Source organism: Cotesia glomerata, linkage group LG4 (genome assembly GCF_020080835.1).
Source record: "Cotesia glomerata isolate CgM1 linkage group LG4, MPM_Cglom_v2.3, whole genome shotgun sequence".
In the NCBI taxonomy this organism is placed as follows: Eukaryota; Metazoa; Arthropoda; class Insecta; order Hymenoptera; family Braconidae; genus Cotesia; species Cotesia glomerata.
Window position 1 is genome coordinate 18,090,285 of NC_058161.1, and position 21,993 is coordinate 18,112,277.

At 34.7% G+C, this 21,993-nt stretch overlaps 1 protein-coding gene and 1 long non-coding RNA gene across 3 annotated transcripts in view; one reads left to right on the forward strand and one right to left on the reverse strand.

The window, feature by feature from the left end:
* LOC123262886 (growth hormone secretagogue receptor type 1-like) overlaps nt 1-18,099 on the forward strand; it is a 60,572-nt gene extending 42,473 nt beyond the window's left edge. Inside the window, exon 6 of one of the 2 annotated variants that reach the window (XM_044725368.1) lies at nt 17,141-18,099. In XM_044725368.1, coding sequence (XP_044581303.1) covers nt 17,141-17,843 — 703 coding nt within the window. In that variant the 3' untranslated portion in view covers nt 17,844-18,099. Of the gene's footprint in view, nt 1-11,386; nt 12,060-17,140 lie in introns of those variants that run through there. The other variant, XM_044725369.1, reaches the window with a different exon arrangement.
* On the reverse strand, nt 4,475-19,126 carry LOC123262899. The gene is made up of 3 exons (XR_006509057.1): nt 19,082-19,126; nt 5,054-5,058; nt 4,475-4,719 (listed from the first exon to the last, which is right to left on the reverse strand). It is a non-coding gene; the product is annotated as an uncharacterized LOC123262899 (long non-coding RNA).
* Between the last annotated feature and the right edge of the window lie 2,867 nt (nt 19,127-21,993).

Below are 21,993 nucleotides of genomic sequence, written 5' to 3' on the forward strand. Positions count from 1 at the left end.
GGTGCGCCAAAATGTAACTCCCGTGGAAAACCTTTTAAAATTGGAATTTTTAATTCCGCTTTTAACAGGGGCTGCGTTTGGGCATTTCCTGATATATTTTGGTATGAAATAATGTATTTGATTTTCATAGAATTTTTTAACAGAAGCTTAGTTTGGGTATTTCTGGTGAAAATTAAAAATTTGGCCGGAAGTGCCCAATTAAATCTCCTGTTAAAAATCCTATAAATAATCAAATGAATTCTCTCAACCCGAAATATCTCAGAAAATGCCCAAACACAGCTGCTGTTAAAAGTGGAACTCAAAATTCCAATTTTAAAAGGTTCTCCACGGAAGTTACATTTTGGCACACCCTAATATATATAATATATATCAGAATGAGCTTATATCGTTAAAAATATCATCAGTGGACAAAACACAATGTCTTTTCTTAATTATTGACATTTCCAAAAATATAAGCTCATCTTGATGTTGCATTCATCAAGACTTTTCATTTGAGTACACTCATGATTTTTTCATATATTTTTTATATATGATATTTGTGAAATACATGAAATATATAAAAAATTCATGTGGGTATTCAAATGAAAGGGCTCGATAAGTACATTATCAGAATGAGCTTATATCGTTAAAAATATCACCAGTACGCGGAAAAAAGTAAACTGTAATAAATAACAGTCGATTTATAATAAGTAATCATCAACTGCTAAAAATTACCATTTTAAACAGTAAAATCGTGATTTTACTATTCACTTTATAATATTTACTATTTAAACGTTACAATTTACTCTTTGCATGGAAAAAAATACTATTTCCAACAGTAATATTCGCTATGTAAATGTCTAAAATGTTAAAGTATAATAACTAAGAATTCAGACTTTGATATTTATCATTTCGTACCTAAAAAATGATCTTATGATATGTGAAAAGTATAAAATAAAGTTAGTAAATTTCTGATACAAGCAACGTCAATATTTACAAAGTAAAATGGTAAATTTCAAACGCAACGCTAAATTCAAACTGTAATTATTGACTTGCTTGGACTGGTAAAATGTATATTTTAAAAGTATAATTTTTACTGTTTCAAATTTTAAATTCTCCCAGAGTGAGACCCCCTTCTCTTTCATCTGAGTTCCCCTTCTCTTCATAATATGAACTATATATTGAAATGGTAATTTTTACTGTTTGAAACTGTAATTTTTTAAGATGAAAGAGTCGTTATTTACTATAGTGACAGCTACTAATCACTTATTTTGGATATTAAATTATAAATTGTGGCTTTTATACTTTGTACATTAAGTTCTGTAATATTTATATTTTTGCCACCCCGATGTCTGCTTTACTGTTTGAAACCATAAAAATTAACCGGAATCCGAGTGAATATTACAGTTTACTTTTTTCCGTGTAAACAAAGTACAATGTAATTGTCTTTTTTAGATTCAATATTTTTATTCTGACGAAAAAAAAAATTCCAAAATTTCATACTGACAAATTTTTTTTCAAAATTCGTAAATTATATTCAAATATGCAAAATTCAAAAGATTTAATTTCATTTTTCAACAAAAAAATTAGTACAAAATAAACGTTTAATGATAAGTAAAAATTTAAGTTTACACCTCGTAAATTTAACACGAACTTTGATGTAATTTTGACAGCAAAATTTTTACATCAAGTCATTCACATTATACGACCACTCAAATCCGACTGTTACAAATTGGCGCGACTATTTGCTTGTAAAGAAACAAGAATAAATATTCCATTTAAATTTACATCTTATCAATCAAATTATTGTCAATCCACAGTAAACATTCATCCCTGCCATAAACTTTTCTCTGTAACGTAAAGCCCCAAAAAATTCAAATAACTTTTAGTAATAATAATAAAGTAATGACTTTGTTTGCGTTGATACTGAAAATGGATCAAAGTATTTTAAAAATTGGGTTAATGTCCTCCGTGTTTTATGGGATAAAAGTGAAAGCTTTTTTTTTGACGATTCGCGATCAAGCGGATTTATCTCCTTATGCTAACCAGACGATCATAAATTCTAAAAAAACCACTTACTTGATTTAACATCTGTTATCTTCTCATAAACTTTTTGAATTATTTATTATTTATTCATTTATTTATTCACCATTTAATACTTCCGCTTTTAGTATCTATAATAAATAACTAACTTTTATCTCGCGTGAAAATATTTTTCCCCAGATTTATTATTCATTTATCTTTGTTTTAAACAAACTTTAATTATTTTATTTTATTTTCCTGATACGGATCGTTAAGGAGATCCACGTGAAGTAGTCAAATTTTTAAAACTTCCTGAAAATTTGTAAATTCAATCTACGTAGCCTAATAATTAATAAAAAAATTAAAAAACAGTAGGTTTCCGGGATATTTAATAAAATAATTAGGTTTGAAAATTGTAATTTTTACATCTAGGTAAATGGAAATTCCACCAGCCGTGTATTTGGTTAAGAATTTAATGCAATTAACGATTTAAAAAAAAATTTTTATTTCATTGAATTTGATTGAAAAAATAATAAGCTTTCGATTAAAACAATAAGCAAAGTAGGTTTCCGAACGTATTACGGATATATTTTATATTTTTTATGAAAAATCACAAGGAACTTCCTCTCTTTTAAGTCTTGTATTTGACTTGGCAACACCGCTTGCGCAGTTACCCAAAGCATAAGTAACCGCGGTTTTTTAAATGCTAGAAGATCTTAGTCATTTTAGTTAGACAGTAAACATAAATAAATTTTAAGGTTAGGGAACTCTTGCGCTGTTGTCAAGTGTATACCGGTAATTCAGAGTCCTATATTTTTTATTTGTCAATTAAATGTTAATAATTATTTAATGAGTAAATTTTTCGGAAATTTTCTCAAAATGTTATTAATTAATTTAAAAATTAAATTTAAGATGCATAACAAAAGTATTTCTACACATTATTAACTTCCCGCTAAGAAAATCGAAGATTTTCAAAAATTGGGAAGTTATTGTTTTCACCCCGTTTTGCAAAAATCGAGTTTTCATCAGATCTCGACGTTAAAAGATCACTGGAAGCTTCCCTGACTATCCCCGCGAGGTTGTCATGGTGTCTGTATGTGTGTGTGTGTGTGTGTGTGAAAGTATGTGGACCGCTTATAACTTTTGAACGGCTTGACCGATTTCATCGCGGTTGGTGCCATTCGAAAGGACTTAACTAAACTTAGATTTTGAAAACTATTTGGACCGATTTAGATTAATAGATTTTGAGAAATCTTCAAAAAACTGAAAAAAAAATTTTTTTCAAATGTGGTTTTTTTGGAATAACTTTTAAACGGCTTGATGGTTCAATTCCAAAAACTATTCAGCTCTTAACCTCAAAAAACCACGTCGATCACCACCAGTTCGGTCAAAATCGGTTGATTCGTTCGAGAGATATCGTGAACGAAAGAAAACCGAAAAAAGTGTTTTTTCGGAATCACTCCGAAATTTCTAGCGCGATCAATTTAAAATTTAAGATTCTTTGTGAGGCTTAAAAAACTGCGTCGAATGCTGCCAACCGCGTGAAAATCGGTTTATTCATTCAAAAGTTATTGCGGTTTAAAAATTCAAAAAATAGTGTCTCATCAAATCTCTATCAGACTTTTGAGTTCGAAGAGCTCAAAAGCATAGGAAAGCAATTTCTTTGAGCTCGGAGAGCTCAAAATAACCCTTAAATTGTATTTTTGAGCTCGAAGAGCTCAAAAACGTCATTGGTGCAATTTTAAGCGCCTAAGTATGGAATTAGCGGGAAGTTGCAGGGATGGCCTTCAGGGTCAACCGTTTTTCTAATTTTTTTTTTATAGACATTTTTAAGACTAGGAGGATACTTGGATCGGAACCAACCAAACGGCGTTCTAAAGAGTTCCTTCAAACTTAGATTTCCTGAGAATTTGAACCGATTCGGACCGATAGATTTTGAGAAATTTTGAAAAATCTCAAAAAAAATAAAAAAAAAATCATTTTTGAAAATGGTTTTTTTGGAATAACTTTTAAACGGCTTGATCGATCAACTCTAAAAACTAATCTGCCCTTAACCTTTAAAAACCACGTCGATCGCCGCCAATCCGGTCAAAATCGATTGATTCATTCGAGAGATAGCGTGAACGAAAGAAAACCGAAAAAAGTGTTTTTTTCACATAACTTCAACATTTTTTATCGGATCGTTTTTGATGAAATAGAATAATTTTTAGAACTTAAAAACTGCGTCGATCGATGCCTAAAACGTAAAAATCGGTTGATTGGTTCGAGAGATATCCTCGACGAAATATTTGGAAACAAGTGTTTTCAATCAGCTCTTAACATAAAAAAACCACGTCGATCGCCGCCAACTGCGTAAAAATCGGTTCATTCATTCAAAAGTTATTGCGGCTCAAAAATTTGAAAAATTGTGTTTTATCAAACTTCTATCAGACCTTTGAGCTCGAAGAGCTCAAAAGCATAAAAAGTTATCTCTTTAAGTGCCGATCCCATCTTTTTCTCGCGTCGCACTCACGGCGAGAAACGGTACTATCCTTGTTGCACTCGTGATGATAAAGCTAATTGCAGTTTTATGTTTTTCTCTTAAACAAATGAGAATTTAAAAAAAAAACGCTCAGCTATAAAATAGATAATTAAAAAATCTATTACGTAGCTGAGCGTTTTTTTCGAAAATCTTCTTTGTTCAGACGAGAAATGAAAAGCTGCAATCATAGGGACCGGCTCCCTATGGAGAGCTCAAAAACATCATTAGTGCAATTTTAAGCAACTAGGTATGAAATGAGCGGGAAGTTTCACGGATGGACTTCAGGGTCTACCATTTTTCTAATTTTTTTTCTAATAAAATCAAAAATAATTTGATCGGACAATTTTGTACAGATTTAAGACGTCCTTACAGAGAATCACTCATTTTAAAAAAAATAGGAAAACGGTTGACCCTAAAGGCCATCCCTGCAACTTCCCGCTAATTCCGTTAATACCTGGCCGCTTTTTGAGCTCTTCGAGCTCAAAAGTACAATCTGTGTATTGTTTTAAGCTCTCCGAGCTCAAAAGATACCTTTTCTATGCGTTTGAGCTCTTTGAGCTCAAAAGTCTGATAGAAGTTTCATAGAACACTATTTTTTAATGTTCATACCGCAATAACTTTTGAATGAATGAACCGATTTTCACGCGGTTGGCGGCATTCTGCGTAGTTTTTAAGCCTTATAAATAATTTCTAAGTTTCAATTGGTCAAACTAGAAATTTCGGAGTAACTCTGAAAAAAAACTTTTTTTGGTTTTCTTTCGTTCACGATATCTCTCGAACGAATCAACCGATTTTGACCGGATTGGCAACGATCGACGTGGTTTTTCAAGGTTGAGAGCTGATGAGTTCTTGGAATCGCTCCGTTGAGCCGCTTAAAAGTTATCCCAAAAACCACTTCAGAAAAAAAATTTTTTTCTACTTTTTTAGATTTCTCCAAATTTTTAAAATCTATCTGTCTGAATCGGTGTAAATTCACAGGAAATTTAAGTTTGGCGAAACCTTTTCGAATGGCACCAACCGCGATGAAATCGGTTCAACCGTTCAAAAGTTATGAGAGGTTTACATACTTACACACACACACACACACACACACACACACACACACACACACACACACACACACACACACACACACACACACACACACACACACACACTCGGGGCAGAAGAGATACTGCTACCGGGCGCGTCTCCCCGAGCGGATGGGAGAACGCTCGCTGTCCTTGGATGACACTTAATCTCTTAGTTGATGAGGTACAGCGGGTAGGAGCCAAGCAAAATAACCAAACAAAATACGCTCCCGTGGACAAAACTCCCCTTTAATGGGTTGGTCGCACTAACTGACCTAACAAGACGATCGTTCCCTGCTGTGACCCACTGGGAGTGACCGGAACCTCGTGTCGTAGTTTCCGACGATGCAGGCCACGGCTGATGTGAGCTTGCTCTGCCGAGGTGTAAGTTGCAGCAGTGGATCAGGAGCCAGCCACTTCGGGCCTTGATCAGGAAGTACGCAGTGAGTGGTAGAGATCGGAATCTTCACCGCTCCGAGCGAGTCTAGTCCGTCCGTGTATTCCGGGGCTGGCTAAGTGTCGGCTAGGCCTCAGGGAACTGGGGTAGGAGTACTATCTCCGAGGGTACACCCGTTCCTAGTTATGACAACCCGCTCCACTCCGTACGATGCGCTGGTAAATTTAAAAGTATGAGTAAAATTCAGGAAAACAACAATAGTGAAAACGGGCCTCATGCCCAACAAGCAGCGATTGAAGCAAGCGCTGAAATGAAGCGGTCGCAAGCGTTTGAACGCCTTGAAAAGCTGACCAGTGAGCTAAATGACTTCATCCAATCTAAGGTCAATATCCACAAGGAGATTAAGACCAAGACGACCAGCGTAGCCAATGCCCTCCAGAGATTCAACAAACTTGATGAAGAATGGTGTTTAACAGTACGACGCACTTCTCGCACTACACCGGAGAGAAGCATTCAAGCAACTATCGTGAATGAAGAAGCAATGGACACTGGAGCCGAAGGTGACGGTGAATCAGTCGCGGAAGACAGAATCAGAACTAGCAGCAAGTCAACTAAGAGAAAAGATCGATCTTCTCCCGACCCAACGATCTGCCAAGTTGTGAAGAAAAAGGACCTGAAACCAAGCCCTCCGAAAAACACGGCAGTGCAGAACGCCGGAAAAAAGAGGTGACTGAATGGCAGAAGGTCCAATCCAAGAAGGAGAAGAAGGAGCAAGCGAGAGAGCGGTTACCAAAACAACCGGTGAACAAATCTCGGCCGGAGCCTAAGCGGGAAAAACCGCGAAAATTCACCAAACCAGATGCCTTAATTATTCGACCCGTTGAGAAGGCAAAATATGCCGAGATACTGCGTCGGATTAAAAAAGATGTCCCACCAGATCAGACCCGTGACGTCGTTGACAAGGTTCAAAAGACGAATAATGGAAAAATGCTCATTACGCTTTCCAGAAAGAAGAAGCGCAAGTCCTTAAAGAAGAAGCGCAAGTCATCTGTAAAGGCCCAGAGGAACAGCTTGAAATCCGGGACATTGACGACGAAACAACTAAAGACGATGTCCGGAAGGCCTTACAAGAGGCAGCTGGAAATGACTACGAAATACCTGAAGATGTCATTAAAATTCGTCCGGCCTACAGAGGTACTCAAACTGCTTCGGTACGATTGCCAGCAGCAATAGTGCAGAAGATACTTGGAAAGACAGGCAAAATAAGGATTGGCTGGGTAAATTGCCGTGTCAGAGCAATTAAGACACCATTACGATGCTATAAGTGCTGGCACTTTGGGCACACTACTGCCCAATGTAAAAGCGAAGTCGACCGATCTGGGCTTTGCATCAAATGTGGGCAAACAGGTCATCAAGCTGCTCAATGCCAAAATAAAGTGAAATGTGCGTTATGTGCGGAAAAACCTGGCTCTCAGGACACTGCTCACTGGTCTGGTTCTGGCCGATGTCTAGTCTTCCAAGAAGCACTCCAGAAGCTGACAAATAAACGAACATGAGGATACCGCAGCTTAACATCAATCACTGCGAAGCTGCGCATGACCTGCTTATGCAGACAGTACGGGAATTAAAGCTCGACGTTGTGCTTTTATCGGAGCCATATAAACATTTAGCTGGACAACCTTGGGAGACGGATATCACCACGAAAGCTGTGATCTGGGCTTGTGGTAAGCTCCCTTTCCAGAGTGTAGCTACCAATGGCAGCGCTGGCTTTGTAGCAGCATCAGTAGATGGCATCCGTTTTACAGCTGCTACGCACCACCTAGCCTTCCAGTTGCTGTGTTTACTGACTTCTTGGATCGACTGACCGAGGACGCGAAGCAACATCATCCAGTGGCGATAGCCGGGGACTTTAACGCCTGGGCAGTGGACTGGGGCAGTAAGCAGACTAATGCACGAGGAAGAGAGCTGCTAGAAGCTCTTTCTACACTAGATGTAGTCTTGCTCAACAGTGGTGACACGCCGACCTACACCAAAGGTGACGCAAGCTCGATTGTAGACGTCACTTTTGTCAGTACCAGCCCTGCTAAAGGTAACACTAACTGGAAGGTACTGGACATCTACACTGCCAGTGACCATCATGCGATACTCTGGGAAACGTCAAACGACCAGAACCTCCGGGGGCCTATCAAGCAATTTAACACCGTCGGTTGGAAGGTGAAATCTCTTGACCCAGAAGTATTGCTAACAGCCCTCGATAGTGATCCGATAGAGACTGGATGTGCAGAAGAACATACTAAGGCTCTGATGATGCGAGTAACACAAGCTTGTGATGCCAGTATGCCTCGCAAACGTGTTATGAATTCAAGACCTGCGGTACACTGGTGGAATGATCATATCAGCAACCTCCGTAAAGAGTGTCATCGAAAGAGAAGAATATCACAGCGTGGCTATCAACGACCTTACTCTGCAGTGTTGATCGCAGAGTACAAAAAAGCTCGTCGTGAACTTAATAAGGCCATAAAAGAGAGCAAAAGAAGATGCTGGAAAGAGCTCATATACGAGGTCGACAAAGACGTGTGGGGTCGGCCGTATAAGGTGGTCATGACGCACCTGAAGAAACAACAAATGCCGTCAACTACGTGTCCCCAACTCCTTCAGAAAATCGTCACTGTGCTGTTTCCACAGCAACACAGTCTCAATTATCAGTCAACGCAAGATGAACTGGACGACATTCCACCTGTCACTGAAGAAGAATTGTTGGAGGCCTGTAATCGGGTAGGAAATAATAAAGCGCCGGGATTGGACGGAATCCCTAATATAGCCTTGAAAACCATCATAAAGGCAGCACCAACATTATTTCTAGACGCTTACAACGCATGCCTCAAGGAGGGGACTTTTCCTCGTAAGTTGAAACAGCAACGGTTAGTACTTTTACCTAAAGGAAAGAAACCGCCAGAAGAACCGTCATCTTACCGACCACTCTGCATGCTAGATACGGCGGGTAAAATATTTGAGCGTATCATCCATCAGCGAATAGATGCAGTAGTCGACCCACTCTTGGCAGACAACCAGTATGGATTCCGGAAAGGACGATCAACCCTGGACGCGATCAACCTGGTTGTTAATACGGCCAAAGAGGCAATCGCAGGAACTAGATGGAAGGGTGGAACGAAGAAGTACTGCCTGGTGGCTGCCTTGGACATCAAAAATGCTTTCAATTCCGCTAATTGGGACTGCATCATGCAAGCTCTCGACGAGAAGAACGTGCCAACATATCTTCGCAGACTAGTGATTAGCTATTTTACAGATAGAGTGCTGAAATACGATACAAAGAATGGTCCAAAAGAGTATGATATAACCGGTGGTGTGCCACAGGGCTCTGTTCTTGGTCCACTTCTGTGGAATATCATGTATGACGGGCTCCTGAGACTGAAGCTTCCAAGATGTGTCAAACTGGTAGCGTATGCGGATGATGTTGCCGCAGTGATCGTCGCCAAATACCTCGACGAGATTCAACATCTGTTTGACATCACTTTTGAGAAGATCAACCAGTGGATGGATACAGTGAACCTACAACTGGCCAAGCAGAAGACCGAAGCAGTGCTTATTACCAGCCGAAAAGAAGTTGAAACAATTAAGATTAATGTCGGTGACCGAGAAATCACATCACAACCATTTATCCGTTATCTGGGAGTGATGCTGGATGCACGACTCAACTTCAAACAGCAGGTGGAACATGTCAGTGCCAAAGCGTCAGTAGTGAGGGCTAGTCTCGCACGGCTGATGCCTAACATCGGAGGCCCAATGCAGAGCAGGAGGCTACTATTGTCATCAGTAGTCACATCAGTGCTCACTTACGAAATATCCATTTGGGCTGATGCACTGGAAACCCAAGAATCATGGAGAAAAGCTGGACCAATATACCGACTGAGTGCCCTACGAGTAGCTAGTGCCTTCCGCACTATATCAGAAGAAGCAGTGTGCGTCATTGCTGGAACCCTACCTCTTAGAGTTCTAGCAGAGGAAAGACGGGCCCTTTACCAACGAAAAAGGTCAACTGCACTGAGCCCGGAAGAACTTAGAATTGAAGAACGGCAGAAGAGCATAGGCCGATGGCAACTACAATGGGATGCTGCAGAGAAGGGTAGGTGGACGCACCGTCTCATACCTCGGGTCGACATTTGGCTTAACCGGAATCACGGTGAGGTCAATTACTATCTTACGCAGATGTTGTCGGGACATGGGTGTTTTCGAGAGTATCTACACCGCTTTAAGCACGATGACTCTTCGGAGTGCCCGTCCTGCCCAGGAGCTGCTGAAGACGCGGAGCACGTCTTCTTTGTATGTCCTCGTTTCGATCCACAGCGTGAAGAACTGGAGAGGATCCTGAACCAGAGAATGCAACCAGATTCACTAGTAGAAGCAATGTTGTCATCAGAAGCTGCCTGGAACGCTACCAACACGTTTGCAACAGAAGTCCTTAAAGACTTGCGTTCCACCGAAAGAAAAAGAGCAAATAGCAGAAGATAGAAAGAAGATAGTTAACACCTTAGCCACCAGAAGGAAGAGCAGTAGCTAGATCCTCCCTTCACGAAGTAATGCCTGACGGCGGTTTCCATGAGGGATTAGAGGAAAGAAGGAAAAGGGGTTTAGGGTTTAGTGGGTAGGGGCGTTAGTGTCGAGTTAGTATGACGCTGCGTCGAGTCGCCACATATCCAGGCCAAACAGCTATGCCTAGAATCCGTAAAAGGATTCCCCCTACAAAAAAAACACACACACACACACACACACACACACACATACAGACACCGGAAGATGGGCCGGAAGATGGGCGGCAGAGTTAACGATACCGGTGTCTTTTGAAGATCTTTTTTCGTACCTCTTTATAAAAAAAAAAAAAAAAAAAAAAAAAAAAACATACAGACACCGTGACAACCTCGCGGGGATAGTCAGGAAAGCTTCCTAGGACCTCAAAACGTCGAGATCTGATGAAAACTCGATTTTCGAAAAAGGGGGTAAAACCAATAACTTCCCGATTTTTGAAAATTTTCAATTTTCTTAGCGGGAAGTTAAAAATTTACCTTAAGATAAAATTTTACTATTTTGATCAGAAAAAATTTTTAGTTTTTTTTTTTGAACCTTCAAAAAATGCATGAATTTTTTAACATAATTTTTTTTCAATTAAAAATCCGCTTATTATCAAACAAATTATTCAATTGGTTGCAGTTTTTAAATTTGCTTTAATAAATTATTATTATTATTTTTAATTTTAGTTTGAATTATTTAAGAAAAAAAAAAACAACCTAGATCATTGAACTGCAGCCAATAGAACTCTAAAAAAAAATCTAAATAATATCCTGAAAATTGATTATTTTATTTTTTGTTTTTGGATTGCAGTCCAATGATTTGGGTATCGCAGTATCATGAAATGAGGATGAACACGACGGTAAACAGTGAAGAAGAAATGAGCGAAGCTGTTATAACAGTTTGCTTAATGCAAGCAGATTCATTACTGACGATGATATTTTTTTTATTATTAATATTTATATTCTTCGTAATACCATTATTTATTCTGCTGTTACTGTATTTAATAATAATACGGCAGTTGATAAATGACCGCTCGGCGTCAACAGCGGAAAATTACCATGCGCGCGCACGCAAACAAGTGGTGTTCATGTTGCTGACAGTGGTGTTTAGTTTCTTCATTTGTCTCGCGCCATTTAAAATTCTCACGTTTTACATCGTCTTGGCGCCCAATGAGTCCGTCGAAGCCATAGATCACGACACCTTTTACAACATTTTGTATTTCAGCCGAATTATGTTTTACTTAAACAGCGCGGTTAATCCGATTCTTTATAACTTGATGAGCAGCAGATTTAGGTTAGGATTTAGAAAAATTTTTCGGGTGATTAAGCGCACCAGAACTGACCGAAGCACTGTCAGAAGTTCTACCACTGGAACAAGACTGTCGCGTAGAACTATTACCAGTAGTGATCAGCAGGAAATTTTTTTATGATTCTTATTTTTATTATAATTTTCGTTATTAATGTATTTTATAGAAAAAACTGGTTTAAATAAATGTTATATATACATGCATATTTGTTATTTTAGAACATCCCGAAAACAACAGAAATTAAGAAAGTTCGAGCGAATCTAATGTGAAAAATAATTTCCAACTTTGAGCTTTGAAATTAAGTATACTTATAAATAAATACGTCATTTATCTAATCCAAAAATTTCAAAAAGATTCACCGTTTAGTTACTTAGATATTAAATTTTAAAAATCACATTTTTTATCTCCTTTTACACGGGCTCTTATGGCGGACAAACTTTAGTCGAGACTTTAATTATTTTTTTCAATATTAACCTCCCAACTTTAACGAATAAAAAACTATACACAAGAAACTTGGATTATTGTAAAATATAAAAAAAAATTTAATAATAATACATTACCGATATAATTTTAGAAATATTTAAAGTGTAATTTTATGTTTTTGACTCGTTTACCGTCAGCTATTTATTCGAATAAAGATTTGGCAACGTTGCGTCGACAGCTGAGAAAAAAAAGGAGAGAAATTTAGTTACAGAGAGAGAAATATATAACTCACACACTCATCCACGTCTCTGTAATGGGTATAATCAAACGCGCTGTTGCCAAATCTGTTTATTAAATCTGGCAATTAATAAATACGAAAGTCGTTTTATTATTTTATTTTATTAAATAAGTAAAAATCATCAATATTAAATTGGTCAAATTATATAAAATTAAAATGAAGAATTTTGATGAATATTGGGAAGATTGAAAGTAAAAAAAAATTTAAACATTATTTTGAGTCAAAAGTTACGCTTGAACCTCCTTAAGGAGGTTCGAGAGAATCTAATGTGAAAAATAATTTCCAACTTTGAGCTTTAAAATTAAGTATACGTATGAATAAATACGTAATGTATCTAATCCAAAAATTTAAAAAGATTCACTGGTTACTTAGATATTAAATTTCAAAAATCACATTTTTATCTCCTTTTACACGGGCTCTTATGGCGGACAAACTTTAGTCGAGACTTTAATTATTTTTTTCAATATTAACCTCCCAACTTTAACGAATAAAAAACTATACACAAGAAACTTGAATTATTGTAAAATATTAAAAAAATTTAATAATAATACATGACCGATATAATTTTTGAAATATTTAAAGTGTAATTTTATGTTTTTGACTCGTTTACCGTCAGCTATTTATTCGAATAAAGATTTGGCAACGTCGCGTCAACGGCTGAGAAAAAAGAAAAGGAGAGAAATATAGTTACAGAGAGAGAAATATTTAACTCACACTCTCATCCACGTCTCTGTAATGGGTATAATCAAACGCGCTGTTGCCAAATCTGTTTATTTAATCCGGCAATTAACAAATACGAAAGTCATTTTATTACTTTATTTTATAAAATAAGTAAAAATTATTAATTATTAAACTGTTCAAATTATTTTTAATTAAAATAAAGAATTTTGACGAATATTGAGAAGACTGACAGTAAAAATAAATTTAAACTTTATTTTGGCTCATAAGTTACGCTCGAAGCTCCTTAAATAAATTTATATTGTTTAAATTAAACGAGTGTCTTATTATCGCACGCCTCATAAGCGAAGCATTGATTATCAGATAAATCTTCTGTACTACTAAAGTTCAATTCTTGCTCTTTTTTCCATTGCAATTACGTTGAGTTTTAAATTCTAACAAGCTATCGATAACAGTGTATTTTATTTCTCCAATTTACTTATTTTTTATTATTGTCGTTGGTATTTAAAATAAATTGAAATGACTTTTAAATAATTTCCTCCTTAAGAAATAATAATAGTAATAATAATAATATCAATAATAACACTAAAGCTACTATACACAAAGCGAAAGAAGAAAAATTCTTTTTCATTGAATAGGTTTTCCTCTTCTTAGTTGATTGATAAATACTGACTTTATTCGTCCCTGCAGAGTGAAGGAATCACGTTCGCTTGGATGATTGTAGAAATGAGTATATCCCTCGAGGAAAATATAAAATAAATATCTTCCCATTTTCTGCATTACATCACTGGTAGCATCACACTCAAGCCCTTTTCAGTTCACTTTCTTTTCCTGCTTTATCTAATACAACCGATCATCTGTAGATTCCCTTAATAGTGCCACCTTATAGATAAAGTACATACTTAATTCTGCTAAAATCAAGGAGTTATGAGTAGTTAGGATTAAAAAAAATTATTTTTGCACGCCTCATAAGCGAAGCGTTAAGGTAGTGCTCTACTCTCGACACGTCAAAAAAAGCATTTTACTCGAAACTGAAATTGATTTTTTTTTACTTATATCGCACTTACAGGATAATATGAGTGCACTTATATCAAGTCAAATAATCTGTCAGGCACGTAAAATATATTTCAATAACAACTAGCAATCTTGCAGTCACTATGTGACTTTCGTGACTTATGAATGACAAATAAATAAAATTTTGCTTTATTAAATAATGACTTTTGTCAAATTGCACTGTACTTTCTTAACTATTGACGTTTTTAAAGATATAAGCTCATCCCGATGTTACACTCATCAAGAGCTTTCATTTTGAGTACCCACATGCATTTTGATATATTTTTCATACATACATAAATGGGTGATTCTCTGTAAGGATGTTTTTTGCTGTCCCAGGCATTTTTTTATTAGAAAAATTGTTATTTTGTTACTAAAAAAAATTTATTACGAAAGTAAAAAAAACATTTCTATTTGGAGCATTGAAAACTAAGATGAAATAAATTTTGGTTTTTTTATTATAAATTCGTAAACTACCGAAATAACAGTCCCCTGGGCTGTCCCATTCCCAAAATTAAAACATTAAGATTAAATTTGAAGTTATTCGTCCATAATATATAATTTGGTCCATAATGTTTATAAACTTAATTAGTTAACTAACAATCTTCTTCAATGAAAAGTACCGAAAATTAATTTGTTTCATTAAATTCATTAAACCAAAGTTTGTCCCAAGCATTTTAAGAACAGTCCCCTGCCAGAAGTTCAAAGCTAAAAAAAAATCCAGCGTTTTATTTTACCTTTTGTAAGGTTTATAAGGATCTAACTAGCCTTGAATTAATAACCATAGGGCTGTTAGCGCTTTATCGCCATTTTATTTAGTGTCAAAGCACCGTTTGTGCTGGAAATATGTGTCTGGGCGACTTCAAAACTCAGTCCCCTGGCAACTATTTTTATTTATAATTTATTTATAAAATTGGATCCGTAAGTCTTAATATTATTCTAATTAATGTAAATATTCATTGAGAACTTGAAAAGTTGAATGCATTGAAATAGTTTGCTTGATTTTCTCAATTTTATAAAAAAAAACAGTCCCCTGGCAAACAGTCCCCTGTCATGTTATATAGCAAAATATATACAAATATCGAAAAAGCAAATTTTAAATCAGCTGTTTATTTATTATGATTAATTAAGCTGATAGTTTAGTAGCTCTTGTTAATTTTTTTAACTTCCCGCTAAGAAAATTGAAAATTTTCAAAAATCGGGAAGTTATTGGTTTTACCCCGTTTTTCGAAAATCGAGTTTTCATCAGATCTCGACGTTTTGAGATCCTAGGAAGCTTTCCTGACTATTCCCGCGAGGGTGTCACTATGTCTGTATGTATGTGTGTGTGTGTGTGTGTGTGTGTGTGTGTGTGTGTGTGTGTGTGTGTGTGTGTGTGTGTGTGTGTAAGTATGTAAACCTCTTATAACTTTTGAACGGTTGAACCGATTTTATTGCGGTTGGTGCCATTCGAAAGGGCTTCGCCAAACTTAGATTTCCTGTTCATTTGAACCGATTCGGACCGATAGATTTTGAGAAATTTGGAGAAATATAAAAAAAAGTAGGAAAAAAAATTTTTTTTTGAAGTGGTTTTTTTGGGATAACTTTTAAACGGCTCAACCGATTGATTCCAAAAACTAATCAGCTCTCAACCTTGAAAAACCACGTCGATCGCCGCCAATCCGGTCAAAATCGGTTGATTCGTTCGAGAGATATCGTGAACGAAAGAAAACCGAAAAAAGTGTTTTTTCAGAGTTACTCCGAAATTTCTAGTTTGACCAATTGAAACTTAGAAATTATTTATAAGGCTTAAAAAACTACGTAGAATGCCGCCAACCGCGTAAAAATCGGTTCATTCATTCAAAAGTTATTGCGGTATGAACATTCAAAAAATAGTATTCTATGAAACTTCTATCAGACTTTTGAGCTCAAAGAGCTCAAAAGCATAGAAAAGGTATCTTTTTGAGCTCGGAGAGCTTAAAAAAACACATAGATTGTACTTTTGAGCTCGAAGAGCTCAAAAAAGCGGCCAGGTATTAACGGAATTAGCGGGAAGTTGCAGGGATGGCCTTTAGGGTCAACCGTTTTCCTAATTTTTTCTAATAAGATCAAAAATAATTTGGTCGGACAATTTTGTACAGATTTAAGACGTCCTTACAGAGAATCACCCATATATAAATATATGAAAAATTGATGTGGGTACTCAAATGAAAGGTCTCGATGAGTGTAATGTCGGGGTGAGCTTATATCTTTAAAAATGTCAATAAGGTAATATGAGTGCACTTATATCAAGTCAAATAATTTGTCAGGCGCATAAAATATATTTCAATAACAATTATTTTGTTTAACATAGTAAATAATAACATTAAAAATAATCTTTCTAGAACGTCCGTGTGTCTGTGTTTATGGATCCGTATATGTGGCAGGGAAATTGCTCGAAGAAATAATCGTACCGGAATAATTTTTTTTTATCATCTAAAGTAACACACTAAGGACTTTCTCAATTAATATGACCGTTCAATTCACTGTCGTTTAATTATTATTTATAAAAAACTAAGATACGACTGTGTATTTGTATATCTATACATACATTTTATAATAGTATTTTTTTTCCTCACCTTAGAATTATGCGCCACTAAACCATAGCAGAGTTTTCTGTTTTTTATTATTTTGTTTTTTGTATTTTATTTTAATCAATTTTATTGTGAAAAATAATATTATGAGGCGTGCACTTTTAGATTCCCTAATCTTACCTTCTTTATAATTAAAAATTATCAAGCTTATAAATTCTACACTTAACTTATTAATATAATATTTTATTTTTCAGTCCGATAATAACAATGACAGTATACTCAATGGAAAAAGACGATGACGGAAGTGAACTACCAGCCTGTTCAACATCTGTAAAGTCAATATGGCCAATGATATTTTTCTTAACAACAATAATAATATTTTTTATAATTCCATTAGTGATACTGGTAGTGCTGTACACAGTGATCGCGAGACATTTAATGAAGAACCCAGCGATAACGCGAGGCCCAGCTAATAATTTGCTAAAGTACCGGAAGCAAGTGGTACTGATGCTGGGAACAGTTGTAATTAGTTTTTTCATTTGCTTATTGCCCTTTCGTGCGTTTACACTCTGGGTAATAGTGTCGCCGCTGACAGCAATAATAAATCTCGGCGTCGATGGGTACTTTATATTACTGTACATAAGCCGCGTAATGCTCTACCTTAATTCAGCGATAAATCCACTTCTGTATAATTTGATGTCGACGAAATTTCGCGAGGGATTTCTACGATTGTGCGGACTGTCGCGCAAACAGAGCAAAGACATTCCAACATCTGGACGCACTGGCACAACCACCAGCAGTAATCACTCGGATTTCTGGCGCAGACAGAGCAACTCTAGTAAAAGCTGCAGTGTTAAGGTCTCCAATGCCAGCACTGATAATAATAAGCCTTTTAATTTAACAATTATTACCAATCCTAATAATGCGAACAAGAATGATAAAGTTAGTTTTGTTTAAATAAGATAATATTATTTCCAGTTGCGTGAAATTAGTGGATTAAAATAATAACTAGAAGGGGTTATAGACTGATAAAAAACTATCGATTCAAGAAAAATATTCTTACTCCAAGAAAATTATTTTGAAGAGAACTAGTTGTCTTACTTCAAGAAATTCTTGTCTTGAATTCATATTTCTCGCACGGAAAAAGGTAAACTGTAATAAATAACAGCCGATTTATAATAAGTAATGGTCAACTGCTAAAAATTACCATTTCAAACAGTAGAATCGTGATTTTACTATTCACTTTATAATATTTACCATTTTAACGTTGAAATTTACTCTTTACATGGAAGAAAATACTATTTTAAACAGTAATATTCACTATGTAAATGTCTAAAATGTTAAATTATAATAATTAAGAATTCAGACTTTGATATTTATCATTTCGTACCTAAAAAATGATCTTATGATATGTAAAAAGTATAAAATAAAGTTAGTAAATTTCTAATACAAGCAACGTCAATATTTACAAAGTAAAATGGTAAATTTTAAACGCAACGCTAAAAATCAAACTGTAATTATTGACTTGCTTGGACTGGTAAAATGTATATTTTAAAAGTATAATTTTTACTGTTTCAAATGTTAAATTCTCCCAGAGTGAGACTCCCTTCTCTTTCATCTGAGTTCCCCTTCTTCTCATAATATGGACTATATATTGAAATGGCAATTTTTACTGTTTGAAACTGTAATTTTTTAAGATGAAAGAGTCGTTATTTACTATAGTGACAGCTACTAATCACTTATTATGGATATTAAATTATAAATTGTGGCTTTTATACTTTCTACATTAAATTCTGTAATATTTATATTTTTGTCACCCCGATGTCCGCTTTACTGTTTGAAACTATAAAAATTAACCGGAATTCGAGTGAATATTACAGTTTACTTTTTTCCGTGTGGATTGAGAGATCTAATCACTCCGATCGATAACATTTTTACTTGGTTCAAGACTATATTATCTTCGATTGATACAAGTGAATTCTTTATTCAAAAACGATTCTCTTCAATAAAGAATAATTTTATTTCATTTCAAGAATTATTGATTGTTGATTCAAGAACGAGTTTTTTTATTTATAATGTTATAAGTTTAAGTCAGAAAAAAACTTTAAAGTAAAAAAATTTGTATTTCTTTATAGGGCGATAAATATGATTAATACAGAGAATAGCAAAAATACAAAAATTTATATGCTTAAAACAAGTAAAATAATATTTTAATTAAAGAGTTGCGCTATACTTGGAACAAGTCGGTAATATCTTGAACCAATGTTACCGTCTATCTTAATCCAAGAAAAAGAAATTCTTGGGCGAAGTTGTATACATCTTATTTTAAAACAACCAAGTTTCTTGATTCGAACATTAATTTCTTAAGTTAAGAGAATTGATTTACTTAAAACAAGAATTACATTTTTAAGAAAAAATTTTTTTTGAATCAAGTCATTATTTCTATGAGTGTATAACTATTCGAATTTTTTGTTTAAATTGTCTTACTTCCACAATTATTCAATCTCAAGTTAAATTTTGTCACCATAAAATCAAAAAATCCAATTTTGAAAAATTAACGATACCATCAATTTGGAATAAATTTTGTTTCTGTCGGTGAAAAGTTACAAAGTAATATATAGAATAACATATTATCGAAAAAAGTATCCACAAAACTAATTTACTAATAAATAATACTGCTGTAAAGCTTGAAAAGACCTTAAAGCGTCTGACTCAACTCTTCTGGAGCGAGAAAATTCAGCTATTGTGCGCCCTCTGTTGGGAATTCCAAGTACCAAGTTTTATTTCAGCTGCGCAAGTATTGAAATTTCGTGTGGAAAATCTTTACAATGGTAAGAACATAATTGAACTCGTTAATTGTTAATCTGATTAAGGGGTTATACCTAGTAAGAATTTTCAAAAAATCAATTTTCGATTTTCGGAGTGTAAATATATTTGAGTATATTCTCTGAAAATTTCAAATTGATCCGGCTAATATTCTTGAAGATAAATGTATATTCGTAAGGACGTCTACGAGCGTTCGAAAGTAGGCGGAGCGTATAAAAACGCGTTTTTCTCAAAACAGTATTTTCAAAGTCGATGAGCACGATTTCTCCCAAACGGCTTGACCAATCGGTTTCAAATTTTTACACAACCTTTTTAGACATATTCCCCAGGTATTAATCGAAGGAATAAGATTTCTGACAATTATTTCGATTTTTTAGACCACTTGAAGTTGAAAATTTTTTCGAAAATGGTAACTTTTATTTGGGAACCCGCCAATTTGTCAAAAATAAAAATTTTGACTATTCCTTCGATCAATACCTGCATTCATCTATCCACTAAATAAATTTTTCGGAATTTTCCATTTGATATAATTCAAAGCAGAGATATCTTGCTCACCGCCTGACACTTTTTTGTGGAGGACCTCCAGGAGATTATCTACTGGAGAAGTGCAACATAATATTTTTAAAAACAGACAACAAGGTTTTAAAATATAAAAAATTCACTACATATACTTGTTATTTATATATTTGTTAAATAAAATGTCTCTTCAGAAAAAATTCGTTTTTTCGGCTGTCATTAGCTACCAGCACCACCAAAAAAAGCATAGTTTATTTAGCAATGTATCTTTTTCCAGAATTCGGTCATTGATTAATCATTAATTTAGTGTATTTAGGTTCACTTAACAAAGGGTAAAAATCTCCTAGATTGCGCCCCGTCCTTTCTTGCAGCTTTCCTATCTGACTATTTTTTCGGTCCACAACAACCAGAGATTTATGACGTCCCGTTTTGACCTAGTGATTTATATCGTAGGTATTTTCATCTCTATTCCCTTCTTCCGTGGTCTTATTTTATGTACCGTAGGCACATACACTAGATCTCTCATGTCTTCTTCACTTTATTAAGTATAAGACTATAGTCTTATAAGACAGATATTATTTTATTCTCTAAAGATAGTCCGCGATTTCAAGAGTCTACCGGGATTTATTCTACTTACCTATCCGAATGATTTTCCTCGCTACTTTATGTATATCCGATCACTTCTTCGGGTATTAACTTGGCTATTAACTTCACGCAACTGGAAATAATTTTTATTTCAAATAAATCACAAGTCAGAAAGATTATACACATTGATTCAAATAAAGTTAACTTTAAATCTTTTTAAAAGATTTTAAATGTAAAAATTTTGTACTTGTAAAACACGCACTGATAAAAAAAATATCTTGATTCAAGAAAAATATTCTTGATCCAAGAAAATTGTTTTGAAGAGAACTAGTTGTTTTATTTCAAGAAATTCTTGTCTTGATTTCATGTTTCTTGGAGTGAGAGATCTAATCACTCAGATCGATAACATTTTTACGAGGTTCAAAACTAAGGTAAAGTACCCAGTATTTGAACACATAAAAATGGGACCAGTACTTCTTGAACAGACTTTTTGAATAGTTATAACACAAAATCCGTAAATTTATTATGAGTAATATGCGTATATTATAATTATTAAATGATACAATTATTGATTTCTGTAATTTTTTTCAATTATAAATCAAAACAATTATATTTTTATTAACTTAAAAGTTGACATAAAGAGAATCGCCGATAGATGCTATTTTTTTCATGAAAAAGGTACTAAATCGTAAACCAAACAATCACGGGTCAAAAAATTTAGTCTGTTTTATGATTAATGAAAATTTTTAATATTTTTCATTCAATTTAATTTTATTATGTGTATCTATTTTATATAAGAATTTAATCTGTTTTTGCCCGTACTATTCCCAATTCAGACCAATTTCAGATCATTTTTGATGTTATAATAAAATTGTTTTCTATTGTTTCAAGACCAAAATCAGACTTTTTTTGTCACAATCATTTAACTGGTTTTGATCGCATCAAGGTCAAAAACAGACCAAAACGTTCCATAATTTTTAGTCGGTTTTTGATCGCCTGTAGATCAAAAACAGACCTTTTACGAATTAGATAATAATAATAATAATAATATATTTATTTATTATTATTTTATTCATGTCCTCGAAGATTCTCTACAGGGCACAGCTTTTCATTCTCTGAAATTGAAATAGTGACTATTCACTATTTCGTAGGGCAATGTATACCAAACAGTATTCTTCGC